We start from the raw sequence: 21907 nt of genomic DNA, 5'->3' as shown, positions 1-21907 counted from the left end.
TTGCTTGGACTAAACCCCAAGTCAGCAGAAGTGCAATGTAGTTTGATATTTTTGATACTGCCTCATTGGCTAACATTTTACAGTCTAATTGCAGAAAGTAGGTACAAATGTTGACATTAAATTAACATATGAACTTTCCTAGTACAGCCTTAACCAAACTTAAACATACCTGCAGACTGTGCCAAGATTTCAGCTTGCAGCAACATACTCGGAGCACAAAAGACAGCTTTCATATACTTCGTACTGCAATCACTTGACAAGATCTCAGCACTTAGTACTTTGATTGGTACTTAGGCTTTATGCATGAGATTTCATTCTGGCTTCATATTGGTATAAATCAGACACAGATGTTCTGAAGTCAGAGAAGCAACTCAACAATAAAACTGGTGCTCTGGTGTGACATGAGTCACAGCTCGTCTGTAACCAAATATCTCAAATTTTACAGGTTGGTAAGGACTTGTGCATCAAACCAACATGGTAACAGTTCTTCCTTTTATACTTCTACATTGTTGTTAAACCTACATGAGGTGTTCTGAAAATCCAACCTGTAGACTTACTTTTATGTGTATCCATGCAATTTACAGGAAGTAATAGTGAAGCAGTAGTTTGGCTGAACTTGATCAAAAGGATCTTTTTTAACCTAAATGATTCTAAGATTCTAGATTTTTTTTTTTTTTAATTCATTACATACTTCTTAAGATAGTCAAGCTGAGCTTTCTTCCTCCTTGAAGATGGCAGATAATGGAAAAGTGGACTGCAAATAACTTGTGAAGCTATCTTGGAACTAAAATATTATAGGACAAAAAAGTCAAAACTGGTTTTATTTTGTGAGTCTTTTGTTAAGAAAGAATACCAACAGTACTGGAATTTAGATGTAAGATGTAATTAGCTTCTCCTTACACACACAAAAATCCCCATTTTTGGTTCTCATTAAATTACTAAATCAGTTGAAAAACTGATACAAAACAAAACATGTAGTCATGACTGTGAAATACAATTGATACATACTAACAGATGAGCCATCTCTCCTTGGAGATGGCTTCATTACTTTGAAAATACTGTAGTAGACCACATAGAAGGGGATCAAAGAGCTGCTTCAGAATTTTTCAAATTTCATAAGCTTGGATTGATGTTATTCAGAAGTACTACGGTTTTCATGATATAACTTTGACTTAGTCTTGAAAAAAACATAGTAACCTAAATGAACTCAAAATCTCATTTCTTAGATTCTGAAAAAAAATAAAATATAAAAATGAGATAGTGTCAAATTATTCCAAGTGTTTTGGAGTTTGTTACCATATGATTATTATAAGATCATGTATTTTTCGGCAAGCATTTGTTGTTCATCAAACCAACATATATTGCAGACTTGCAGACCTTCAGAATGCAATGAAAAAACAGACAAAAAAAATATTTCTCTCCTCTTTTCTAAAACTCAGCACAAAATTGTAACTCTACTAATGCTAATGGCAAGGCCTCTGCTAGCCTTACTGCAGTCAGGATTTCCAAGCATAAAAGGCAATCTTTCTTTTTGAGCAGTAAAATTTTACACTGCATGAATGTATTTATATATGTCAATGTCTATAAGAAAGAGATATAATTATGTGGACAGGATATACCTGATGCCTACACAGCTATTAGAAGTCTGAACACACCTTTATGTTTCAGAAATCAAGTCTGAAGGAAACTGCAATAGTTCTGGTTACTACACTAAGGTGAACCTCAACATGTACAAAGAGCTGGACTCCTTGCTAAACACTCAAGGACTTTATCTCAAGAAATTATTCAGTATTGAGGAATTTCATTCCACTATGCCTATTTCTATCACGTTAACCAATACAATAAGTTTTAGAAGTATTAAACAGACCTTTCTGACTTCATACCAGCACAGAAACATTTCTCATCCATATTATTTGTTGAAATTCTGCAAGCTCTTTGTTGTTACTTTATACTCCACTGCAGTGGCAATAGTTGACTGGGAAATATGATGTAATATATTCAGTGTCACATGTATGAATTGCCTGGGAAATCTTCATTCTGGAATGTCCCAACCAAAATGCTAGTTCACAAGAATAATTTTGCTCCAGTTTTAGGACACTAACTGCAAAAAACCACTGTATTTCATTCAAATGAAATGAAAACAAAAGATCTGGAGGAAAGTGACTCATGTATTAACTAACTTAATTAGGAGTGCTTGTAATGAAGTATCAGAATTAGATGGTGGAATTTTTTAGCTAACACCAAGTTAAATAGAAATTGACAGCATGAGATGGAAAACATGTTCCAGAAATCAAAACCAAGTAACATATTTTCTTCTCATATGCCCCAAGGGAAAAAAAAATTAAAATAGAATATCAGCATTTGCTAATAAGCACAGCTAGAAATGTCAGCCATAAAAGTGATACACCTTCAAAACCTCAGTAACACACTGTTATTGTATTGACACCCTCACCTACAATTCAAGTATTTTTCTATTTGTTGCTTTCTTCTGGTAATGTAATACCACAGCAGAAATGTGAACATTTGAGCTATTTGTTAAAATACACTGCAAGAGCCAGTATTCCTTCTGTAGCGTATCCAGTGGAATTATTTCTACTCTGCTACTCAGTGCAAAGCACACATAAGAGACTTACCCTAAGTATGGAACATAGTTAAGTCTAAATCAAAGTCAGCAAGTCTCACATGTTAAGAGATGATATGAAGTGGGTTGATGTCTGCTGATTAACATATTCAGGACCTTCATTTCAGTCTGTCACTTCACTGAAATTAACCAATTACTCGCATTCTGGAAAAATGAAGTGTTTCTTGACTTTGGTACTTCATTTTTTCATATTTGCAGAGATTTTTTAACTACCATATAAGAATAATTTGTCTCACTTTTAAAAACCTTTTAGATTAGTTTTTTGTAAATTTGTAGACCTCTAATTGATCAATGGACAATATACTAATGCATTCACATTCCATGGCCAGCAAGCCTCCCTGCTGATGTAGCTCACACTAAACAAAGGTTTCTGCATCTTCCAGCTCTATGACTGCACTGGAGACTGTTCCAGTGAAGACAAAACAAACAACTCCAAGGTTTCTGATGGAGTTGTTGACACTCTGTTAGTCAAAACATGTAACAAAAGTTCTGCCAGCTCCATGATGTCTTCATGATTGCAGCTGTTTGAGTGAAATGGTGCTGTTAGTGCTGCAGAAGCCAGGGAGAGCCTCAATAAAAATGGTGCACGCACTGAGCTCCCTCCACCAAAAAGCCACAGATGCAAACTGTTCTCTTGGACACCAGCAAAACACAGCTCATCCTCATCATTTTCCACATTAAATACAAAACTGTACCACTGGTGGTTTCTGTGAAGAGCCTCATGCCAGAAACATAAATTGGGCCGTTTCCCAGTTCCATGCTTGTTTAACAGTGAGTGATACAGAAATCCTTTTGATCACATTGAGCAAATTTCAGTAGGACTTTTCAAAAATATTTTAGGTGTCAGCAACTGTTTATAAGGAAGATGATTTGATATTAACACACTGAAGAAATACCCTTTTTAATATGAGTATTTTAGGTTCTAGACTAAGCACTTAGGCAGATGTCCTAAATTTCTTGTAGTCTCTTTTTTTTGCCTCAAATCAATAATATTTCAGGGGTATTGTGGCAAAGTCTATCCTTTACCATTTCCTTCTACAAACTGATAGTAGAATCAATGCTGGCAATCAGAAAATCTAGACGAATGTAGTAAGAGATATTTACTTTGGCCTGTAGAATAATCTTTAAAATTAGACAGCATGTGACCTGATGTTAGTCCATTTACTATGTAGCTTTTATTTTAGTAAACAAACAAGAGTGTCAGAGTTCATATGAAAAGAGCTTATAAGAAACAACTGCCATCAATACTAATGTAATTCCATGGGAACATAAACTACCAAAATTATTGACAGTGGGAAGGTGAAGAAATTATGGTATGTCTTCTGACACACTAGTGCACTTTAGATGGCAGATGAGAAAAGTAGTCTAACATCAAAACAACTCTGGTCTGAAGAGAGAAGAAAATAACAAACTACTCAAGAACAATTATTGTACTCCCATAAAACACCTATCAAGGAGCCATGTCCCTAAAAACAGACAGCAAAATTATCATAAAAGAGATATCTCTATGGAGTTTGTGTTTTTAAATGTAATAATTTAACAAAAACATGTTAACAACTGTGTTACTTCCAAATAGCACCTGGTAGATTCCCAAATAAAAATACTAGAAATTTAAAAATATATTCACTGCATATTCTCACACTACAGATTTTGTCATCATTAGGGGAAAAGAAAATAAAATCTCACTATTTCAGCCAGAAAAATGACAGAAGTGCAACTTCAGCTTTATAAACAGGAGTGCTATGTTGTTAGCACAAATGATAAAAGTTGGATGTTGCTGGATTTTAACCACAGCAATGTCCTTCATTTTTGCCATCAACATTCCCTAACGCATTGCAGATTTTTGACTGACTTGGTTATTGGATTCTGCTGTGTTGTACTCTTGTACAGAGCACAAAAATATTGTTCAGATTTAAAATCTAATTTAGTTATTTACAGAGAAAAGCAAATAAGTTCATATTCACACCAGCCCAGACATGCTTACAGTAAAGAGTTGAGTTGTGCTAGAGTAGAAAGTACTTAAGCATGAAAAAAAAAAAAAAAATTATCCACCATGGAATTTGGTTTAGGGATCACTTTCATTCAGATGTAAATACTAGCTATAAGACAGTTTTTAAGCTAAGACAACAAGAATACAATTGTTCTTAAATTTTAATTTAATAATGAACTGCTTTCCATCCCTTCCACTGTTAAGTCTTCCTCTACAACTGCTTCTAAATTCTACAATTACATCAAAATCACAGGATTTTGCATGATGTCCTCCAGCACATCCATTCTTGAGAAGGCTGTGTCATCAGCTATTGACCTGCAACTCACATTAACTGCAGTATCAATTACTTCTGTGGGGTGACAAGGGCTTAGACAGATAAATTTGTTACTAACACACTGCAGACACAAGGAGTTTAACATGGATACTGTAAAATTCTACTGTAACAAGCAGTGCCACAAAAATTTATGAAAAAGTTTTCCTGCATGTTATAGATATGAGAATGCATCCAAGTTGCAGACTTCTCATATTAAGTCATAAAAATTATAATCAGTGTAACAAAAATACCTACTGATCTCCTTTCAGAGTAATACTGGCATTTTCATTCATGAAAAACCACTCAGTGCTATCCAGTGCAAAGACTATGCCTTGCAAGCCAGATATGAACTGATATGTAGATTCCTTAGCTGAGAAATGGATTTGAGAATTGTAGTTTCTCTGTTGTATGGGCTTTTCATGTATTTTCTTTATTTACTTTGCTGTAATAGTCACTAAAAATGTGGCTGAGCTTTGAATATCCAAGGAGTATTTTCACCATCACTGAAGACCAGTTTCCATCAAAAATTTGGGAAGAAAATGTAAGAAATTGCTTTGTTTTGCACTGTAAAATTTTATTTTTTATTTTTATTTTGACATTTCTTCTTAGGATGACATAATTACACAATAATAATAAATTATTTTGTCTGTTTAGTAAATATAGTCTCAAAAGTAATTAAGTACTCTCAAGTCTGCTATAAAACATTAGGAACTGAAGGGCATAAAATTTCTAGCTTATTCATGTGACAGCTATTTGATGCTAAAATAGAGGGCCAATACATTTTTGAAAGCACAGTACTGAAGCACTGTATTTCATTGCAGCATTAAAAAAAAAAAGAGTGCCTGATACTAGCTTATAAAATCTGTATGTACTTAGTACATACATAAAAATTTGCCTGATTTGCCAAATGCTAAACAGAACAAAGATTTAAACCATCACTTTTTGTGTGTACAATACCACATTTTTGATTATTGAAAACAACTGTTTTGGGTATGAATTGAGTAATAGGTCATTAAAGGGTTAAAGTACAAAAACATCTGGCTACCAGAAGGGACAGCAATTTTAAAGATGTGAAATATACAAAAGGTTGTATTTAAAAATTTCTGCTTTTCTACTTTAAAAACTGAAATTGTGCAGAAGAATATTATTTCAGACTAATATGGAAAAAATATTATTTCTTAAACCACAAAGGGACAGTTTCACATAATGTCATGAACGGAACTTTAGCCTTCAGTAAAGAGGAAACAAAATTCACTTTGTAATATGAACCTCTATTAAAGGAGGAAGAGAGACAAATATTACATGCTATCTAGACTGCCATGCCAAGAGGGTAAACTTAAGAAAGAATTTCCTGGCTTTGGAGTCCCTATGTCTACTCAGTAAGAATTTTTTGCGAGTGTGTGTGTGTGCATGGTTTGACGTCTCTTCTGTTCTTCCACTCCTTCTAGAAAATTTTATAAAAGGATATAAAACTGATGAAAACCCAGTCACATGGGAAAAGGCAAATATACTAAGCACTGAACATACCTTAAGTTTTAAAGCCAAAATTGTTCACCCAGTAGTAATTTCTGTCCTATGTAGTACAGAAGTCGATTCAATACTTGATGTAATAGTGAGGGAGATAAGACTGCTTGTCCTTGTTTTCTAACAATATAAATCAGTAGTGATCCTGTTTTAAGAACACATACTTCAGATTTCTAAGTTACAAGTCAGGAAAAAATGTATAAATACATAAAATGGTACAATTTTTACAAATTTCTTAGGAAAAAGAGAGGACATTATATTTCTGGTCTTACTTCTCAGCTAAGACTCTCAAAGGCCCCTTTATTTACCTACTTTCATGACACAAAATAATTTAAACTTTGGTAAAACAGTTAGGGTATATATTTATCCATCAGCAATCCATGCACCAGACCTCACTACCACATAAGGTGTTTTGAGAACATGATTTATCGCTTAATAATATACTTTAAAGTGATCATTCTATGTTTTGGCCATAATTTGTAGGTACCATAAAGTCTGCAAACTGCTAACATTTTGCTTTGCAATTTTATAAGTTGCAGCAGACCAAACCAGTTAAAGTATTCTAAATGCCATATTTTCACCTCTGCTGTGATCTAATAAAAAAAATAAATTCCAAATGTTGGATCCACTTAAAGTAAGTTTAGTTTATAGTAGCTGTGGCTTGAGCTAAACACTGTTTCATGACATCCACACTCTTTGTAGAGATCAGTTTATTTGTTGATTTTTTTTCTTGTTCCTGTCATGGCCATTGAGATCAGAACAGATGGATGTGCCTGTTTTGTTTTCTTGACCCTCTGAATGAGGAGTTATGCCAGAAGTTTGCAAAAAGCCAATGCCAGCACTATCATGCACAATAATACACAACAAAAGGTAAAGAAAACTTTTAACCATGTCAGATTTTTTTTAGTTTTAAGCAATTTAAGTTCATGGAAAATGAACAGAGAATAAACTCAATCTTTTTCTCATTTCTGTGTCTGATTTTGATGTTCTCAGCATGTTGTTCTGTTTGAAACAGGACGAACACAAGGTGATTGTCAAGAAGTACACGGTCCAGAGCACCCACTGGGACTACAGAACACTTCATCAGAGTATTGGAAAATAAAAATAAGAGTCCTCTTTTGTGATGGCACATCATGGCCTATGAATTATACCTGAGACACCTACAGTGGTAAAAAATAACAGTGTTTCAGAGAAGAAATAGACTTCCTAAATATGACAGAAGTCTGCAAAACAAAATTGTTTGAGTGGTGTTAATGTTGCTACAGTACCCTGGTAGCTTTGGCAAATCTTTTAAGGCACACTAGCAGTGATCCAGCCAGAAGTAGCTGAGGGGAAAATGAAACTAGAACCATCAGAAACACTTGCATTTCTTTAGACAGCAGAATTCTTAGACAGAAAATTCTTTGATTTGCTCTTTGAGACCACTGTAATGCAAAATTGTGTCTAATTTGTTTAGAATAGTGATATCTGAACAAATACAAATGAGCAATATTCTATTTCCATAGTATTTTACAATCAGTATAACACATCTTCTCTAATAGAGAACAAAACAGAATAAATAAATGAACATTAAACATTGCTTTTAAAATTTTCACAGCCACAAAGAAGTGCCATTCAACACTCCTGATACAGATGGGTGAGATTCAGATTCTTTAAAGTGCCTAATTGAGGCCATCTAATAAAAGTGTTCTGGCCAAAAGAATAATTCTAGACAATTTATAATACATATATGCTGAACCCGAAACCAAGCTGTGAATTTTTAATTGCTTTGAGAAAATTTTGTTTTATCACTTCTTTTTGAAATGATTTTTTCAAACTGAGGGACCTAAAATCACAAATGTGTCTGCACAACACTGTGTAATTATTCTCTATCATAGTAATAGGCAATTTCTGAATGTTTTTTTCATTATTAATAATGTTACTAAACATAATTAAAAAACAAGTGTCAGAACAATTCCTGTATAGGGGTAAATAAGCTCATAGCAAAGATTAATGTCACAGGTATTTCACTTCACAGTATTTCAGGAATACAATAAATATAGTCTAAGAGGACTGCAGAAACAAATACAAGAGAACAGCAAAATCTCAGAAAGCCTTTGGTGTGCAAGTCACCTAGATTACCAAAAGAGTTCATTAGAATTAGTCGTGGTGCTCTTTCATTTGAGTGTTTGGCAATTGTTGAATCATTAAGGGTGCATCACTCCTACAGCAGATGGAATTACTATGGTTCAAAACCAAAAAAAAGTGGAATGGAATTTACCACAGAGAAAACTGGTGTGGTTTCATAAAATATTCTACTGCTTTCCTCCTTCTGCTTGCAGCTTCTTTTCACTAACAGCAACATTAGTAGCATCTTCCTTGGTGCCACTTGTATCCAAAGGAACCATCCCTTTCGTAAGTGCTAGAAATAAGTCACACAAAAAAGGTGATTAAGCATTTTCAGAATCATGTATTGCGTCAGTTAGACTCAATGATCTTAGAGGCCTTTTCAAACCTATGATTCTTGGATTTGGTTGACTGGCCATTAGTTTTTATTTATAACATGTATTTCATTATATGATATTATAATTTATTCAGCAAGTAATATATTCAATATTCATATCTGAGAATATAATATTTTGTTTTCTAAAGAAATCTATTTTAATACTCTATAATACAGGCATATCCATGAGCTTTCTTATACACAAGAAATGTAGACTCTGTTTAAAAAACTTTGATTCTTACACTAAGAAATATTTTCCATTTATTTTTCCAGAAGTTTTGTTTAAATAAGACATACCTCTCAAAAATTTGTGAAGGAATATCTTTACTAACAGAATGGACTTAAGTCACCAAGTGACACTGAACAGGTGCTCATACAATGTCATACTGTGTATATACCTTCACAGCAGGGTACACATATGGTGCTTATTTCTAAAAATATTATATTGCATCAAAATCCAAACAATATGAATTGACAAAACATCTTATCATAAAAGGCTGAAGAAAAAAAAAATCAAATACCCAAACATTTAGCAAAAGGCAGAAATTAAGGGAAGGAAAGTGGCTAGCAGCTTACATATACCCTTCTTCTAATGGCCTTCTTTATAGCACAAGCATGGAAGAAAAGTCATCCTACTGAATATCCAGAGTGCAATTTCTAACAATCCAGTAAAATTGTAGCAATACATAACCAAAAGTTATTTAACAAGGAGCAAGACTTCACAGTTTGGTTAGGAGGGGTGAGATGTTTTCACTTTCAGAAGAATGAAATCACTGTGTTTGGGACATTGGTATAAAAGTGAGTTCTAAGTATTCAGCACAAAGTTTTCAGAATTGGCTCAAAGCTCTGCTGCTGTATGCTATGTCAGTGGTACCTCCTGTGGACAGTATTCAAAGTAAGGCAAAAAATCATAAAGTTCATTGCTTAACTAATTCAATTTGCATTTTTCTAAGTGATGATGTCAAGTTTCCAGTCATTCCAAGTTCTTATTCTTAAGCAGCCCTAGGTTTTGTTCTAGAAGGGTGCCCACAGCATAGTCACATTGCAATGTCTTTTTACTTGTAAGTACATTACATTATTTATAAATGCCAATAAAAATAGTCTTAAGAATTTATGAAAAAGTATACATAGAGGGATAAAGACAGGCACCAGCAATACAGTGCAGAAGTTAATTGTTCTGACAATAAAGCCTACATTCAGGACAGCTTGGTTTTATTCAGCTGTGGTATCAGTCCTACTACATACCATGTTGACACAAGAGTGTTGTCCACCACAACTTACGAAGCCCTGCAACATAAATTCCCAACAACAATAGAAAACCTCTAAGACATATGGTTTCTGGGAAACCATCCAGGTTAAAACCTCAAAGTGATGAAATGTGCAAAGAGAAAGGCAGGACTCAATGCACAAAGTTAATGCAAAGCATGTGTAACCCAAGGGACTTTTGTACTCAAAATTTCAGGAAAATACAGTGGCCGTAAAAAAAGTTTCTGAGGATTATTCTTTAGATAACAACCAGTGACTGGCTGGACCAACCATTCTGGTCTGATAATAATATGGACTGCAAACCACATATAGTGAATGTTTCCTTGAAAAAATTACTTTCTCATTTCAACTTCTTAATTTCTAAGAAAATGTGTACAGAAATAAAAGCACATTCCCTCAACATATTTTAAAATATGTTTATAATGGAAAAGCTGTTATAACTGAAGAAATTATACCAGAAACAAAACACAATGTTGATGTTAATTACTTTCCTTTTAACTGCTTGCTGCACTGGCAAATTTTTGGTAAACATATATATGTATATATATGGAAATAGATTGTTGTTCCCTTATTTATTTTCCCATACTATTTGTTCTTCTTTTGTCAACCCATTTTAAACTTAAATCCCACAATCTCCCTCACAAATAAGTTAAATTATAACAAATGAGTCTGCTCTCCTTCTGGGTACTCTCCACAAGTCATAGAATACACACATTGGGAAGGAAGCTTCTCGTATTAGTTATTGAATCTATAGTCTGTAAGGCTGCATGAGTTGAAGAGAGATGGAATGGGGAAATATAAATCACAAAGGCTTGCAAACCGCTCCAAAAGGCAAATGAAGGAAAAAAATTTCCATCCTTCTGTTTCTGAAGAAGGAGACAATTAATCACAGAAAATAGATGATGACATGTATAGGAAGATTTATTAAAAGCTACAGCAGGTTTGGGAGCAAAGATGTCAAATTATACTTCACTGTCAAAATCTCAAATGAGAATTAATTAATACCACTACTGAAATTTAAAGTTCAATATGTTTTTGTGACTAGCATGAGTGAAGTAGCTGACTTTTCATTTGCCACTCACTGAAAACTCTCCTTAATGCTAATAACACAGCAGAATTTTCACTGTCCTCAAGAACTATACCAACAACTTCAAAATACACATTTGACTGGTGGAAATCAGTTTCAGCATAAAGTGACAATCAGTCAAAAACCAAAGTCTGTGGAGTAATCCACATGTTTCAGTGCCATAAGGACTAAGTAGTGAATTGAATCACCACTGTCTTTTGTTAATAATTTATTTTTTTATTTCCAGAAAATTTAGTACTTAGTGCTGGTAAAAAACAGTTGAATCAGAGAATAAACATGCACAACTGCTTCATCAGATTGGTATTCAGATCACATGGATCCTATTTCTCTTAAAACTCCCTAAAATTTATTAAAAAGTTTTAAAGCAACAAAGTCCTAGCTTGTTTAATTCAGGTTAAGCAGTATGAAGACATTGAAATAGTTTAGGAGCACTTATTTTTAAATTTCAGTACATTTTTGCAGTGACCAATTTTGGAATTCTTGGGACTAGAAGGGACTGGTAGAGGCCATTTATCTGAATATTCTGTGAGGCATCTGTTACTTCTTTTCTATACCCAAAACAGGTTCAGCTGCACTTTGATTTGCAAGACTTTGACAGGGATGAGGTTTGGGAAAACAGAAAAATCAACTCTGAGTCAAGGTAAAGTGTTCCTGCAGTACAGATGATACAGAGGTATTATCTCCTATGCTGTATTCCCACTACTCTTATTCAATATGCTCTGCAAAAAGATACTAACCCCAGCCCATAGATTCTGAAAGGAAGAGAAACCAATTACCTTTAACCTCATCAGATCAGCTCAAGACTTACTCGTGAGCAGAAATGCCCCACAGCACTCACAGAAAGATGCAATGTTTCAAAGTGCAATGAAGCCTGAAACAGGCTTCAAGAGAATGCAACTTTCTAAAGAGGTTCCCAGTACACAAACTGGCTATACTGAAAATAAACGAAGATGATACCCTTCTGAAGAGAAGTATTTTGATATCCTTGTACTGATATGCTTAAAACCCCCTTAAAAACCTGGGTTTTAAGTTACTTGTGACACTCATGCAAAGGTGTGCCTCCATACCCAATCAAGACCTAATACGCCATATGTTTTATTGAGCATTTCTCAGCTGAATCAGAGAACCCATGACTTCACATGAACACAATTTGTATATGTACATGGGGGTAGAGTAAAAACAGTTAAAAACACTATTGAAGTAGAATTATGAATTCAACTTTCCCTGAGAAAATGCTACACAAGCATGGGACTAACTGGCACACATGAAAGATCTTGGAAAGAATCCATGTTTGAGGATATCTCTGTGGTCCCTCAGAAGACCAGAGAGTCTACACAGCTTACAGAGGGATGACTTGTTAAGCAGAGATTCAGAATTCAATGGCAGCCCTTTTCTTTGCAATAGATAAACAAAATATATTTAATGTCCCAGCCAAAAAAACCCAAACAACTGTCAGTGGGATGTAATGAAGTACTTCCTAGGCAAAGACATCCATCCAGCATCTAAAACTAAAACACAGTAGGATACTTAAGATGGTTCCAGCACTTCTGAAAACAGCATCTCACTCATCAGGAAAAAAAATTTTAGAAGAAAAAAATGTGTTACCGTTTTTTTCTGTGCTATAATACTTACAACCTGAACTTGAAAGCGGTGAGCTGCACAAAAAGCTGTTTTGAGTTCGCCAACTAGAATGAGCAGCCACTTCTACATCAGAAATTTCAGCATCCATTTTCACATCCTATGGGAATCAAATAAAAATAATTTTATCTATCACTATCAAGCAGCTGTAAACTTCAACAAAAGCTAGTAGCACACAGACAGGCACATGCTGTGATTTCACACACACTGGAAAAGACTGATTTGAATTCTCTGAATTCTCGGTATTGTACTTAGGTTCAAATTTGCTTACAAGTTTATCCCCACTTCACCACTATAAAACGTCTGTGAAAAACTCCTTTGCCTTGAGAAAAGCACTGGCATCACTGCAAGTCTTTGCCACTACAGCATGTTGTAAAAAGCTCTTTCCTATTCACATCACACACACAGCTCAGCACACACCACATCAGCAGGGCAGACATCAGTGAATAATGACTTCCTCATCAATGAATGGTTCATACTAATTTCACAAGGAGTAATAAATATAAATCTAATTTCACTGCCACTGAGAAAACCTAAAGTTGATACATTTCGCATGTCAAAATACTTAAAGGTGCTTTTGAATGTTTTTGTTAAACCATTACATAAAGTCTTAAGTACAATGTTACTATTTACGGCTAAACCCATACAGCACAGCTTCTTGGTGAGGAAAGTCATTTGGTCTACAAGCTAAAAAGAGAAGATAAATTTAAAAATGTCATTTAAACAAAAATCCCTGAAAAATCTCTCTTAGCTCTGCAGCAAGTAGTCCCCAGTTACAATACAATCCAAAATGAGATTAAAAGCTTGGCTTGGTATCCAAATTACTCAGTTTCTTGAAATGAGAAGAAGTCATAATGAATAAATGCATCAATTCATAAAACAAACAACATTACTGCTGAATTCTTATCATAAAAAGCCTCAAGGAATTTTGTTAAAACATCTTGCAATTTATCTTATATGTTGATACTTAATTTTACGTTTATAAATAAGATCTGAAAACTAAACAAAAAAAATTTACATTAATTTAGAGATAGAATAAGCTTTTGTTCCATCACTGAAGAAGGATTTATTCCTGTTAAGACTAATGGGAATTATACATATTAATCCCCTTATGTGCTGATGAGAGACTTAATACCCAAAGTGTTCATAGCACAATAACAATTTTTAAAGAATAAAAAACGTTTTTGTCTTTCCATTCTGCTTCCAGAAATGCTTTAAAAGAAGAGTTTTTAAACCAGAAAGGTGCTTCTACCAGTACCTGCAAAACAAAATGGCTTTCTTTTTACAGAAATATTAATGTATAGAATGTGCCTTTTGTCATGTGCTTCATGGACAACTACATCTGCCGTGTTTGAGTAGATAGTCAATCACCTGTGGCAGGGAAACTCTCCTAAAATATTTATATCTCTACTTGAAAACATTTATCTCTAGCTTTCCTCTGGCTTTCTGCTTTGATTTTGCTGCTGTTGCTATTTTCTTTTAATATGTTATATTTATGAAGATTTCCTCCAATTTCATCTTCATCTACTATTATTTGGCCCTTTCTTCATTGAAAAATCAAGACTGCTGTACCTGATGGTATCCTCCCAGCCTATGGCCTACTTTCGTTACTGGAAATCTTCCATTTTAAAACATACAAATAGAAATTATGCTTTTTCTGGACTTCTAAGTAACAAGTATTTTAAAGCCATCTGACAAGACTACAGAAGAGTAGGAAGATTGAGTAGGGATAAAAGAAATCATAAGAAAGAAAGAAACAGACTTGCTTTTAGAGGAACATTCAACTTTGGTTTAATTTTTTCTCCTTAAAATGAAAAGACTGGGACACAAGATTAGATAATGCCTGTCTGAGATCAATGTTGGCAAGCAAGCTGAAACAAGTGTAATATAAGAAAGGCTAGAAAGAAAAACATAACAGAGGAAGTTTAATATCAGAAGTAATTTCATCTAAAATGATCAATGTAAAAATTTTAATAGAAACATGGATTTTCTTATCAGCTATTAAGTATCTGTCTACTTTGTATAGCAGGGGCAGTATGTACACAGTGTAAACCAAAAATACCAGAAAGAATCAACTTTGGTGTCCTCAAACCTACAGTCTTCCAGCAATCAATTTTAGAGACTCCCAACTGACAAACAGTAAAATAAATTAAAAAATAAATGGCATTTGAGTTAGTTTCAAAGGAGGGTAAGAAAGGCAAGCATTTAAAAGGTTTTTTTAGTCTAAGCTAGCCTGATCACTGAAATCAGATTAGCACCCGTCTGTTACTCGGTTTTGAACATTCTGTTCTATTTGCAGCAGCCGTGACAGCAAAGAGTACTGTATGTCATGCAAAAACCCAATTAGGCCTGACTAAATGGAAACCATTAAATGCTCTCAGTTGTCTAAAGAAAGAGAATTGTTTTGGAATCAGCTTTGTACTGGCTTCTGATTACTGAGTTCAAATCACACAAGTTCAGTAAGTTCAGTCAGCTTAGTGCAATGTTATGTTCTACCGTCAGCTGATTGCATTCCACTTAGCTTTTCAATGTTTTCCAAATTTCAGTAGCTACTGACTTAGTAATGCTTGTGTGGAGGGAAAAGAAATTCAAGATACTGAAGATTATCACCAGCAACATACTGATTGTGCCTGTATCCTCCTTTCAATTCTTTCTTACAGAAGAGCAAGATAGCCTTCTCAAGTAACTTTGTGCCTTCTCACAACAGCAACTTACTAAGCTAAAACATTCTGTATCTATTTTAGCTTTTCCACTTTTTAAAAGACATGTTGTAAGTACGTTCTCATTTTACAGTAGGAAGACGGTTACATATAAGTTGGGGAACACAAACATCTTTCTTTTTCATAGAGTGTGTGATCTTCAATTTGAGCTCAATTGCTTAGAGACACAGGTTTGATGCATTGCCAAAGAAACTGATTTGACTGAGACATGTAGCAGAAATACTAGTACGATTCTTCAGGTCAGATCACTTATTTCAAACACTTGCATAAGAAATCGTAGTTCTGCTGAAGTAAGCTGCTATTACAATGACAGTGATATGACAATGAACAAGCTACTAAGGGAAAGAAAGCATATTAATAATTGGAAAGTTGAACTCATTACAGGCAAAGTTTCTACAGAAGAGCACTGGATTTGTATTATAGGGAGTTAGTTATTCATGCTTAGCACTGCTGTAAGTCCAGTGAGTGACCTTTAGCAAATCACTTCCCTTCGGTTTGCCTGGATTTCATTTATGTATGAAAGAGACATCACACAGAATTGCTTCCAATAAGTGCAAATATCAACTACTGAAGAATTGCTACATGTAATTTATAAATTAGTCAACCTTTTTATAAGGGAAATAGATTTCTATCTGTATCTTTTACTTGAAAGGACAATAGAAATTTGAACAATTAAAAATTGCTGTAGACAGCAATTTGACAAAGCAGTAAAATCTTCAGAGAAGTAAGACACAGTAAGATACCTTTTTGTTAAAGCTGAAAGATTTTTTGAAAAGTATCCAAGGCATGGGTACAATGAAAGCAACCTTTAATTCATCAAATTTCATGCCATGTCAATATACCTGCCAAACAGCCATGGCAGCTATTTGAAACAGAAACATTCATGCATGATTTCAGTCTGTGTTTGTACTAGGAGTTAATAAGGTAAGGTTATGTTGCTGATTGAAAGCAATTGGGACACAGAAGTGGAGTACACACACACCTTGACTTGCCCAACTCTTTGCTTTGAATCTTCCAGCTGTTGCTGCAAAGAAGTCACTATGTCTTTATACCTCATATACCTCTCCTCAATCATCTCCTTTCGGCAATGGGACTCCTAGAAATGAATTTAAAGATTTAGATGATTTCATAATGTAAAAAGTAGCTAAAAATTCTAATTATTGTAAACACAGATATCACCAAGGATTTTCACCACAGCAAGAATGAATTAAGGACAAACTTTCAGAGGCTGAACTACAGGCATCATACAAAAGTATAATGCTATGTACAGAAAAAAAATGTTAAAATACATGCAGATCAAAACGAAAATGGTCTTATCCTTAATTGTTGAATGATTTCTTGTAACACTTTCCAAACTTCGGCAATAACATACCTTCTAAGAAAAATTCTGCAATGGTGGAAAATTAATTTCAACACTATGGAAACAAGCACTTGAAGAAAAAACGGTTCTAAGGATATGGACAAAACAGTATTTTCACAAGAAAACATAATTCACTTGAATTAACAAACCTCCTAGACAACCCGAGAGGTTTACCAAAACTTACTTGCTCTTGCCTTCTCCCTTCCTATGAAAACATTGAAGGAAGAACTTGCTAGCTATTGTACAAAAAAATCCAATATGTTATTTGCAAACAGTAACAAAGCTCCAAACTGACATCCTCCTCAAAGCTAAGGCATAAAGCTTAGCCCTCTTGAATAATAAATTATTTCTTAAACAAAACACTGTGTTGATAGGGGCTCATCTTCAGAAAACCATATTTAAAAAATTAAGCATGATGGAGAAGGACAAAGCCCGACTGAAACCAAAGATTTTGCATTCCAATCTCACAAATATTGGCTAAGCTATAACTACAGCAAACCAGAAAATTACAGTGGAATTTCATAGTAGTGTTAAGTGTGACACGGCAGGTGTGAAGGAGATTGCAGATGCCTGCTGAGAACAAAATTTTTCTTTTAGTAGAAACAGAAGAAAAACATAAACCTCTGTCAGAGCAAAAATGCTCTTCTGGGGATATGTGGAATGTGAAATTAAAACTATACATCTCAACAATATTGTTCATAAAAAACCCAAATATTTTAACCGGTACGTGCATATCCAAATCTGTTGATGACGACAGCATAGAATGGCATAGAATCATCATCTGATGACCTCGTGCAGGAACACAAAATAAATAAATATAAACAAGTATATTTTGAAATATTTATGACAACCACAGTTTAAGAAATGTTACATATCAAATAAAATGCAAATCATTATGTATTTGTTGATCTGTGGTTTAATACTGATTTAAAATTTATGTAGTTCAAGGAAGCTACAAATTTTTTTCTATTAAACCACCCATTTCATAAATGGAAAGTAACTATGGTACAGGGGTTTAGGCACTTAGCCACTGAAAATCCAACCTGAGCTTTATCACTCTTGACAGTATGTCATTGCTACTGTCAATATGCCCTACTATGTCCAAACACATCTTGATTGGATAGTGGTGCTGCAAAATTAACTAACAAGTATTGTAATTATGTCAAAACAAAACAAAAAAGTTATGAAGATCATCTATTTTCACGCATTGAGTTAAATATTGAAACAACTGGTATAATTCATTTAATTATAAAATTTTCATTTTTTAACATGTAATATCAGAATTTACCACTCCATAAAAATATTCTGAAACAGTAATTAACACATGACCTGTTATACCAAGTTATCAATGTTTGCCTACATTATGGAGCATTATTAATAATTAGAACTAAATTTATAACTTCAAAAATATCCATATAAACATGAAAATAAATTTCAGTATGTTTCTGTCTATATAATATATACATATGCAACTGTAAATATCTTATTAAACAACTTATCTGTACATCATAGATACTGGTCATTAACCAGAATATTTTAGAAGTACTGAGAGAGTCAAACGAAATCTTTCTCACCCCAGTATCTCTGCACTCTTCTAACAGGCTCAGTTTCTCAGGCACAGACTCCAGGTGGTTTAAAGCCACTCGGGTACTCTAAAAAACAGAACACAAGTTAAAACATTAAAAACAAAATCATTCTTTCAGCCATCTCACGTATTACAAACTCAGTCTTATTAGCATACTAGTTCAAGCTTCCTCAGTTAGGGTGCTGACTCACCCTAAAGCTCAATCACAAGTGGCTGCGGGACTCACTGAAGCAGCCATGCCAGAGGCTCCAGCCAGCCAGCCAGCCCTGCTGATGGCAGATGGAGCTCTCCAGGTCAGAGGCTGCCACACGTGCCTGGTACCTCTTCATGAGGCTGGCTCACCATTCTTTTGCAGAAGGTTAGCTGTGCTGAAGGAGCTGATCACCAGCTACAGGAGGAAGTGAACAGGCTACATAGTGTTTGAGCAAACAAGCAAGAGAGAAAGTGATTATTTTCAGAGTCTCACACTCTCAGGAGTCATGAACCTCCACTATAGTGGAGAAGCAGATGCACTCAGAACCCTCAGGGGAATTAGTCAAAGGACTGTTAGCCAAGGGTCTGTTAAAAGGTGAAGGCTGGAAGCAGGTCACAGCATGTACTAGGAGGAAGGTTCCTCCACCTTCTCAGAATTTGACAGGCAGGACTGGCACCCTCTACAATACATGTAAGGCTCTGGAACCAGAAGGCCAGACTACTGATGAGGTGGGTGGAGGTCCTTCTGGGATAGTGTGGCCTCCTAAAACAACACCACCTGTACTCTGCACCAAGACCTCTGTTAACAGGAAAATGAAGGGGGGTAGTTGTAATAGGGAACACCCTTCTAAGGCAAATGGAGGGCCTCCTTATGCAGACTGGAGCCAGCTCACAGGGAAGTCTGCTGTCTCCAGGGACTAGAATAAGAGACATTACTGATATGGGAAGAACAGAGAGTCAATGTACAGCTTGTCACTGTAGGGAGAAAATTCATGGAGCCAAAGCTCTACTGGAATTGAAGCTGGCCAGAAATGTGGAGGAAAATAAAGAGTTTTTAAAAATATATTCATGGCAACAGGTAGTGCAAGAAAACACTAATCCCTTCACAGGATGAGGATGGTCAAACAAGGGCAGAGAGAGGCAATGGCATTTAATGCATTCTTTGCCTCTGTTTTCTAACAGAGGATGATCGACCAAGGGGATCACAGTGCACTGAGCAGAAGGACCATGACTGTGAGATGATCAACTCCCAGTCAACCCTGAACTTGTGTGGGATTTGCTGCTTCAGTTGCATCCCTACAAGTCTACGGGGCATGAAGGCATTCATTCAAGATTTCTTCAAGAGCCAGTTGATACCATCAAAAAACCTCTCTTGATATTTTTTGAGTGGTCTTGGGAATCCGGAGCGGTTCCAGATTAGTGGAAGCTGGCAAACCTTGTCACAATTTTAAAGAAGGGCAAGAAAGAGGAACCCCAGGAATTACAGGTCAGTTTCCCTTTACTGCGTGGTAAAGTTATGGAATAAATTATGCTAGGAGGTATTGAAAAACACCTGAAAGACAACAACATCATTGCTCACAGCTGTCTTCATTTCATGACAGTAAAGTCCTCTTATTATCAAACCTGATTTCCTTTTATGACCCCCTTGAGTCCTGTGTGCAGTTTTGGTTACCACACACACATATGGTATGTACTACTGAAAAATTAGGCATACTATATTAGGCATATGGTGTGTACTACTGAATTACCACTCTAGGAAGAGTTAGGGTTGGCCTCAACATTAAGATTTCACATTCACACCCACCAGACAAAAAATGCAGCCTATTGAAAACTGCAAAGAACTGAAAAAAATAAATATAATGGTTTTGGTTTTGTGTGCAGATGAAGTTGGTTATCATGCACAAAGAACAGTCATGTCCCACAGGTCAGATGCTTCTGCAGCTTCTCAAAGGCTGTCCTTCTATTATTTGCCAAAGAGCAAGTAAAACCAGAACTGTTTGTACTTTCTGAACAACAGTTAGTATTTCCTCCATAATTCTCAAAATCACATTTCTATGGTTAAGTTTCTGCAAGTCTGGTATTCAATCTACCAGTAATGGGCTTCATTAATCATATTACTGCCTTGGTACTTTAAAGCAAAATCTTAAAACAAATAAAATCCATCAATCCTGAAATCAAATATTATGTTGTAAGGCCTGTACAAACCAAATTAACTTGCTCTTAATTAAAAAAACCTCTGTTACTAGTTCTGGAAAATCTCAGTCTGACCACCATGAAAAACATTCCATTTAGATCCCAGAGACTAAAAGTTTCAGTCACAACAGGAGAAGACAACTCAATGGAAGCTTCTCTGCACAAGTGGCATCAACTTTAAAAAGATGGAGACTAGGAGTGAGGAGTGCAGAATCCGAAATGAACAAGGTAACCTAAATGAAGACACACCATCTGTTTGAAAGCAGTGATATCTACCTCTTTGTTAGTTCCTAACATTCTGGTTTTAAGGTTTTAAGAAATATTCATAACAATAAAAGGTCAAATTTTATAAACAGTGGGATTCATCTGCAATTAACATGGACTGAACTTATAGTCAATATTCAGTACCAATAAACTAAATTAGATAGAGGATATGAGACTTGTTATTTTGTTTCTGCAATTACATGTCTGCAAAGATATGTATATAGATACCTATCTATCCATTTACCAGCCTTGTTTTAATACAGATGACCTCTGATCTCTTCTCATAAAAAAAAAAAAGAACTCAGGCCCTAGGTGTAAGCCTATGCCTTAAGCCATTCATTTTTCAATTCCTTCTCTAATTTCAATGCCAAGACCTCATGTCAACACAGTATGTAAATGAATTTAAGGAAGATGTTAATCATCTGTTCTTCCAAAGTGTCTCCTAAATATGTCCCCTCTATTTCATGCACTTTTTGTAGAGGAAAAAAAAATTAGCTGTTTCTCTGCTAATCCTTATTAGTTATGTTATTAAATATAATCCTGAAAGCAGAAGATCAGCCTTTGGGTTAGATGCATATTCAGTCTTTGGTTTTTTGGTTTTGTTGAGAATCATGTGGATAAAGAATGGTACAAGTTACTTGGATTTCTGAAAGGTGTTTTAGACTCCTAAAATTTAAATCTAACTTCACATTCAAAATGATGGGCTCTAAGGTAATTGCTGCTCAGGAAGCAGATCATGGGGTAGTGATGCATATTACCAAGAATCTGCTAATGCAGTGCTCAGTATCAATCAGAAAACCAAAATCAACACTCACTATAATCAGGAAAGGATAAAAAAAGCCAGAAAACATAACTGTCCCAAATCATTAAT

The 21907-nt window shown here is 34.9% G+C and overlaps 1 protein-coding gene across 4 annotated transcripts in view; it reads right to left on the bottom strand.

The window, feature by feature from the left end:
* CEP128 (centrosomal protein 128) overlaps nucleotides 1–21907 on the bottom strand; it is a 112231-nt gene that overhangs the window by 7844 nt on the left and 82480 nt on the right. For 3 of the 4 annotated variants that reach the window (XM_005479740.4, XM_026792160.2, XM_074542532.1), the window contains 4 exons: nucleotides 18596–18673; nucleotides 16644–16757; nucleotides 12936–13041; nucleotides 6195–8869 (listed from right to left, as the gene is read on the bottom strand). In XM_005479740.4, the coding sequence (XP_005479797.2) occupies nucleotides 8763–8869; nucleotides 12936–13041; nucleotides 16644–16757; nucleotides 18596–18673 (405 nt within the window). In that variant the 3' untranslated portion in view covers nucleotides 6195–8762. Of the gene's footprint in view, nucleotides 1–6194; nucleotides 8870–12935; nucleotides 13042–16643; nucleotides 16758–18595; nucleotides 18674–21907 lie in introns of those variants that run through there. The other variant, XM_074542531.1, reaches the window with a different exon arrangement.

The sequence above is a fragment of the Zonotrichia albicollis genome, chromosome 6 (genome assembly GCF_047830755.1).
Source record: "Zonotrichia albicollis isolate bZonAlb1 chromosome 6, bZonAlb1.hap1, whole genome shotgun sequence".
NCBI lineage: Eukaryota > Metazoa > Chordata > Aves > Passeriformes > Passerellidae > Zonotrichia > Zonotrichia albicollis.
The sequence above is the reverse complement of the archived record's forward strand: the minus strand, read 5'-3'. Positions and strand labels throughout refer to the sequence as shown.